Raw genomic sequence first — 7,837 nt, forward strand, 5'->3', positions numbered from 1 at the left:
CTCCCTCTCTCTCCATTCAAGCTTGGACAAAGCAGATCTAAATTATGTGCCAAGTTTTTTAAAAAATCTTTTTTTGGGCTCTTTGATACCATCTTGCTTATACGACTGCATTTAAGTTTTTTTTTTGCAGGAAGGGTTTTTGGCTTACCCAAGAATCTAACTTTGTTATAACTTCTCCATTTTAAACACAAGAGGTTTCTTACCTCATAATTCTAATATAGATATTTTACAAATAATCTATTTTAGACTTTCATTTCTCATTCAAACGAACTTCGTTTTTGATATATGATTACACTATACCATAGTGCTCATAACAATGAATCCTACGATTCCACAATCCGGTCATTTCGACAATCAAATTGCTCGAAAAATTCACTGGAATATTGGCCATAGCCATTTGTCCAAAAAACAGTTCCAACAAGATCTCCCGAAGATCCGAGGCTTCTGGAAATGGTTCCTGGTTACTCCCTCCAGCAAGATCTCCCGAAGGTGAAACGCTGCAGATAGTCTTAACCACAATGTCTCCTCTTGCGCCAGACAAGGGTAAAGACAGGGCCGGCTCAACTTGGTTATGGGCCCCTGGGCAAATATTTTTTTTTAACCTTATGATTATTAATTTTCAATATCATAATTATTACTAAAACTATTTTTAAAACAAATTAATAAAAAATTTTTTGTTCAGTTTTTATTAAAATAATTATGTTGTAATATGTTATAACACATTTTAAATTCTAAATATACATTAATAAAGAGAAAAACAAAAAAAAAACAAAAAAGAAAACATAAAAATGAGTGGGCCCTGGGGCGGTCGCACTGACCCCTCCCCCCTATACTCAGCCGGCCTTGGGTAAAGACCAGTATGTGTGGCACAAAGCTGATGGTAGTTTTGGTGACCGATTCTGATCTTCCAAAACTACTTGGAGTATATCAGGCAGCGCTCACCTCATGTGTTCTGGTCAAAGGTTGTGTGGTTCAAAGAGAATATACCATGGAACTCTTTCATTACTTGGCTGGCTCTACTGAGAAGATTACCTACTCAAGACAGGCTGATAAGATGGGGACTTACTGTTCCAGCTGAATGTACCTTCAATCTGTATAGAGACGCATCACCACTTATTCTTCGAATGTGAATTTTCTTCCAGTATATGGAAGCATTTTGCTCAGACTATCCTTCCCTTGAATCCGTCGGATATTCACTCCACAGCTGGCGCTGATGACAACGTTTGGATCCTAAAGCAGGCCCGGTGATCAATCTCATCTTCCAGTTTGCCATCTACCTTATATGGAGGGAAATAAATGCTCGGGTCTTTACTTCCACCTCCACTTCTGCTGCTGGTTTCTATCATGCTTTGGATCGTCTACTCCGGGACAGACTCATTTCCTTCTAAAATATAATGTAAAGTGTTATGTTATTCATCAACCCGACATCGGTATTTATATAAAGTGTATCTCATATGCTAGCTAGGAAAAGGAATATACAGATTTGCCTAAATCCCTTAAGTATATGAATATTAACATTATCCCAATATTTCCATAATCCCATTACCCCCCCCCCCCTCAAGTTGGTAATTTCGAATTCCCAACTTGGACAGTAGGTAATGCCTTTGTAAGCAAGTCTGCAGGTTGATGTTTTGTAGAAATATGCTCTGTAGTGAGGAGTTTGGCTGTGTGGCAATCATTTTCAACATGTTTCGTACATTCATGGAACACGTTCATGGAACACATGATTCTTGGCTATATGTATCGCTGCCTGACTATCACAAAACAAACACATTGGACGAGGATGATTAAAACCAAAGTGAAGAGGAAGACGCTTGAGCCACTTTAGTTCGCACGTTGTATTAGCCATAAACCTATATTCGGCTTCAGCTGAGGAATGAGATACTGTCTTTTTCTTCTTCGTCTTCCAAGAGACAATAGAGTCGCCGAGGATTACCACATATGCACTGAGAGAGTGACGAGTAATAGGGTCGGAGTCAGAATAAGCCGTCAAAGATAAGTCGCTAGTAGATGTAAGCATAATCCCTTGGTCAGGACATCCTTTTAAGTATCGTATCACCTTCAAGGCTGCCATCCAGCGATCATGGTGTGGCTTCTGCATGAACTGCGAGAAGATATGAGCAATATAACTGAGTTCTGGACGCGTAAACGTAAGATAGATCAAGCGACTGACCAATCTGCGATATTGACTATGATCATCGAGAAGATGAGATTTCGAGAGCGCCAGTTTGTGATTCAGTTCAGTAGGAACAGAACACGGTTTAGCACCCAAGAGTCCACACTCGGCTATAATATCGAGTGCATACTCTCTTTGTGACACAAAGATTCCCTCAGGGCCACGAGCAATCTCAAGGCCGAGAAAATATTTTAGTTTACCCAGGTCTTTCATCTTGAAACACTTGTGCAAGTCGTTCTTGAAGCGTTGAATAGTTGAGATGTCGTTTCCAGCGATGATAAAATCGTCCACGTATACGAGAATATGGAGACATATATCGCCTTGCACAAAAGAGAATAAGGAGTAATCTTCATAACTCTGGATGAACCCAAACGATAACAATGCCTTACTGAGTTTTGTGAACCAACACCGTGGTGATTGTTTGAGTCCATATAGTGATTTGCAAAGTCGACAAACCTTGGAAGGATCTGAGGTTTTAAAACCAGGAGGGAGTTGCATATATATCTCTTCTTCGAGATCACCTTGAAGAAAATCATTATGGACATCCATCTGATGAATCTCCCATCGTTTGGCAGCTGAAACTTTACGTAGACAGCGAACCGTATTAATCTTTGCAACAGGGGCGAATGTATCCTTGTAATCCAAACCTTCTTTTTGTCGATTTCCACGTGCAAATAGGCGAGCTTTTGGCCGTTCAATTGTACCATCAGCCTTATATTTATTTGAGTAGATCCAACCACAGCCGATGGCCTTTTTACCAGGTGGTAATGTTGCTATATCCCACGTGTGATTGGCTTCCAATGCAGTGATCTCCGTTTTCATAGCTCCATTGAAGCGTGGATCATTAACTGCTTCTTTATATGTCTTAGGGACAAAGTCCGTTGTGATCGCTGAGATAAAAGCCTGATGTTTAGCACTAAAAGCAGAAGTAGATGTATAGTCAGCAATAGGATACAATGTCTTATCTGAGACCGTAGTCGGAGTACTCTGATCTTGCGTAGTGAGAACATGAGGGGAGTTTGTAGTAGTCGCAGCATGAGTAATGAAGTTCTTTAGTAGAATCGAAGCTTCCTTAGTTCGATGCCCTCGCCCAAGAACTTCAAGAAGACCTGGAGAGGGAGCTGACTGAGAGTGGTCATCAGATGTTGGAGACGAAGAGGGTGATGTCGGAGAAGAAGTAGGTGTTGGTTGGTCAGGTGGTATATTAGGTGTGGTAGAAGTGATCGTAGTAGGGACAGTAGGAAAAGTATTGGTCGGAGTAGTAGGTAGTGGCGTCGGGACAGGAGTAGGGTGGATAGGAGTAGGGGTAGTAGGTAGTGGCGGCGGGACATGGGTAGGTTTAGTGGTCGTTGTTGAGGCAGGTATGGGCTGTTGCTCGATAAGTGATGATGTCGCAGGAAGCAACCAATCATCAAAAGGGAGATCTGTATTCATCACCGGCGGCGAGGCAGAGGTAGAGTCATCAATTCCGGGGAACTGATCCTCAAAGAAAACCACATCTTGAGAAGTGAAGAACTCACTGGATTCAATATCATACAATCTCCAAACTTTCTTGCCGGAGTAACCAACGAAAATACACTTGTGGCTTCTGGTGCCGAACTTGTCTCTATCACGAGGGCGTTGATGAGCGTAACATAGGCAACCAAACACCCGGAGTTGATCAAAGATAGGAGAGGTGCCATGAAGAACCTCGTATGGAGTCTTTCCAGCGAGAACATGTGTAGGGGTGCGATTGATAATGTGAGCAGCTGCCAAGATAATTTCGCCCCAAAACTCCACGGGTAAGCGAGACTGAAACAAACATGCTCGAGCGACGTTTAGTATATGACGGTGTTTCCTTTCCACTCTACCATTTGGCTGAGGTGTGTAGGTACAAGAAGTTTGGTGTATGATTTCCTTCTCATGGAAGTAAGGCGACAGGGTCATAAATTCAGTTCCATTGTCTGTGCGGATCGTTTTGATTTTCTGTCCAAACTGCCTTTCACTCATAGCACATAAATTTTGTAGGAGAGAAGCAACTTCAGACTTTTCAAGCATAAGGTATATCCATACTGCTCGTGAGTGATCATCAACAATTGTCAGAAAATATAGAGCACCAGACGATGATGGTGTACGATAGGGTCCCCAAACATCACAGTGAATCAACGAAAACGGAGTATCAGCTTTATTAAGACTATCAGGAAACACTTTTCTAGTCTGTTTAGCTTTAAAACAAATGTCGCATTGTGTTGAAGTAGTAAAATCTAGCTTAGAACTTTTAAAAATCGGTAGAGTAGATAAAGCCTTGTAGGAAGGATGTCCAAGTCTGCGAGCCATAGAGTTGAAGAAGATGATTTCATCCTTGAAGCTCCATGAACTCGTGCAACTTTAACACCCGTAAAGTAGTAAACCCCCTCACGTTCTTCACCTGCTCCAATCAGAGTCCTCGAAAAACGGTCCTGCAAAACACATATAGTATCAGTGAATATTGCAATACATCCGGTTTGCTTTAATAATTTCGAAACTGATATGATGGTGCAGTTAAAATCAGGAACAAAGAGGACGTCATGGAGAGAATAATCTTTGGTAAGGCGCAATGTCCCTGTTTTGTTGCATGCGAATCACGGCCATTAGGGAACGTTACTGATGAGGAAGGGATGTCGTAGACATCATGTAAGAGGGTAATGTCACCAGTCATATGGTGTGAAGCCCATGTATCAATAATAACATCAGTCAAAGTTGTTTTACCAGACAATCGTTCCGAGGATAGATTGCTTTGTTGATTTAGTAGGAGAGAGATCAGAGAGGCAATTTGATCGTTGTTGAGCGATGGTGAGCTTTGCGTTGCATTAGCTCGTCCACGTCCACCACGACCACCTCTATTGTTGGATCGTCCACCACGACCACCTCGATATCCTGATGAGCCGTTTTGACGTTGTTGTTATGAACTAGGAAACATTCAGATAAGTCATGCCCTTTCCTTCCACAGTGGGTGCACGATCGTGATGGATCTCTAGAATGGGGAGGAAGAACTTCGACTGCAGTTGTAGTAGTATCTTTTGGATGATCAATTTTGACCGAGAATCCTAATGCTTCGCTTCGTTGCTCCTTGGAACGCGTGGAAGCCATATTTTGTTCTTCGGGAATAACCCGAGAATAGACAATGTTGAGATCTGGCAGAGGCTCTTCATCCGTGATGCGCGAACGTATAGAAGCAAAACGGGAGTCGTCGAGGCCAAATAGGAACTTATGGACTCGAGCATCTTCTCTTTCTTTTTCGATGTCTGCAGCAGCAACACACGTACAAGGCCGAGAAGTTCTCATGTTCTGTAACTCTTCCCATAGCTTTGTGAGTTTTCCATAGTAGTCAAGAACCGACTGCCCATCTTGTTTGTAGTTAGTAATCTCGTCTTGTATTTGATGGAGACGAGTTCCGTTTTTAACGGAGAAGTGGAAGCGTAAAGTCTCCCAAAGCTTATGTGCTTCAGGAACATGGGTTACTGTTGAACTAACTTTGGGATCAATCGATATACGTATCCATCCGACGATCATAGAATTAGTCGCAAGCCACCTTGATAGATCAGGTTCTGCTTCTGGTTTCGGGATGGTTCCGTCAATGAGTCATGTTTTCTGCTTTGCTTGCAGAGAGTTGCGGAGTTTCGTAGACCATTCAGAATAGTTATTATGAGCAACTAGAACCGACGTAATAAGAGCTCCAGGATTATCAGATGGATAGAGATAGTATGGCGATGAAACAATGGATGCAGCTTGTGTTGCCGGATTGATATTAGAAGTAGAAGTAGAATTATCGTCAGACATCGTCTATGATGGACGAAGTAGAAGTAGAAGAAAGTAACATGAAGAAGATGATGGACATAAAAAAACAATTTAGGTCTTTAGAGATTTTTTAGCTCTGATACCATAAAATATACTAAAATATAATGTAAAGTGTTATGTTATTCATCAATCCGACATCGGTATTTATACAAAGTGTATCTCATATGCTAGCTAGGAAAAGGAATATACAGATTTGCATAAATCCCTTAACTATAGGAATATTAACATTATCCCAATATTTCCATAATCCCATTACCTTCCCGTCTCCAGACCAGTCACCATCGTTACTGCAGTTCTATTTTTTGTGTACTAGACCTCCATGAGGTTCGTCCGCGCTAGTAGTAGGTTGTTTTTTAGTTTCTTTCTTGCAGAAATAAGTTGTATGCAACATTTATAAATCTTAGAAAATGGTATAAATTTAACATTTTACCAACAAACAAAAAATTTCACTTTTTTATTATAACACACAAACACACAAGCATGGTAAAAGCAGACTTCGGATGGCCTTATTTTATGTAACCAAAGAAAAAGGATTTAAATGGCAAGCCTGTAATTGGCGATAATGGACCCCATGAAAACCGGCGATTTTTTAACCAGAACCAGTCTCGAAGTGAGCCCCAATGGCATCAATGGCAGTACCATCACGTCCATAAATTCCAAGAAGCTTTCCTCCATTTTCACCTTTGAGCTCGAAGTCTTTTCCTTTTTTCACACCAAATAATGGAGAGGTAAATCCCTTAGAGGTTGTGAAGTACAACGATGTGATAAGCGTTGTATCATATTTGAAAATATGATTGTAGCTTCCACCAACAGCTACAATATTGTCTTCCGGATAGTTCACCGAGAACTGTATTTCATTTTTTTAAATATAAAGAATCAATTAATAGCGAAGCAACTGAATGTTAAAGAAATTCAACAAACAAAATTTTATATGTTTTGACCTCTTTTAGAATCCCGTCAAACGTCCCATGTTCACGGACTACGACTTTTCCATCCTTTTGGTATTCGATCTTCATATAAACTATACTGTACTCATCTGCTCCAATGGTTAATTTTTTCACACCATCGAAAAAACCATCGTCGAATGTGTTACCCTTGTTACCACCAAGCGGTCCAAAGTGAGCCCCAAAGGCATCGATAGCAGTACCACCACGTCCATAAATTCCACGAAGCTTTTCTCCATTTTCACCTTTGAGCTCGAACTCTTTTCCCTTGGCCACACCAAATAATGGAGAGGTATATCCCTTGGAGGTGGTGAAGTACAAAGATGTAATAAGCGTTGTATCATAGTTGAAGATATGATTGTAGGTTCCACCAACGGAGACAATATTGTCTTCCGGATAGTTCACCGAGAACTGTATTTCATTTTTCCATTAGAAACAATGAAATAATAGTAATGCAACTAAATATTAACTAGATTCAACAAACATAATTTTATATGTTTTGACCTCTTTTAGCTCCCCCCGGTTTGTCCCGTGTTCACGGACTTCATCTTTTCCATTATTTTCGTATTCAATCTTGATATAAGTTACACTGTACCTGAATGGCAAGATGAGAATGAGAGTGAGTTGGGGCTAGCAAATGGTTTGATATTTATAGCCATTTGGCGGTAAGGTTAGCTAATGGCCTAACGCTAATTGTCACATGGGGTATTCAACATTTTTTCCATCCTTGACGAAAAAAATAAAAGAAAAAGACTTTTTCTTGGGTTCACCCCCTAGGGTGAACCTTTAGGTTCACCAACCAATAGAAAGTTGTCATTTTAGATCTAGTATCTTTTAATTAAGGAAACAAAATAACTTGCCAAATTATATTATGCTTTTAAAATAAAAAATAAAAAATTAA

General features: G+C 40.5%; 1 protein-coding gene across 1 annotated transcript in view; it reads right to left on the reverse strand.

Moving 5' to 3' along the window:
* Positions 1-6,447: 6,447 nt before the first annotated feature.
* The window catches only part of LOC106297314 (jacalin-related lectin 40-like), an 8,895-nt gene continuing 7,505 nt past the window's right edge, over positions 6,448-7,837 (reverse strand). The window contains exons 4-6 of the mRNA XM_013733582.1: positions 7,441-7,566; positions 6,934-7,347; positions 6,448-6,839 (exon numbers count right to left, since the gene is read on the reverse strand). Coding sequence (XP_013589036.1) covers positions 6,582-6,839; positions 6,934-7,347; positions 7,441-7,566 — 798 coding nt within the window. The 3' untranslated portion in view covers positions 6,448-6,581. The remainder of the gene's footprint in view (positions 6,840-6,933; positions 7,348-7,440; positions 7,567-7,837) is intronic.

The sequence above is a fragment of the Brassica oleracea genome, chromosome C6, assembly GCF_000695525.1.
Source record: "Brassica oleracea var. oleracea cultivar TO1000 chromosome C6, BOL, whole genome shotgun sequence".
NCBI classification, from domain to species: Eukaryota; Viridiplantae; Streptophyta; class Magnoliopsida; order Brassicales; family Brassicaceae; genus Brassica; species Brassica oleracea.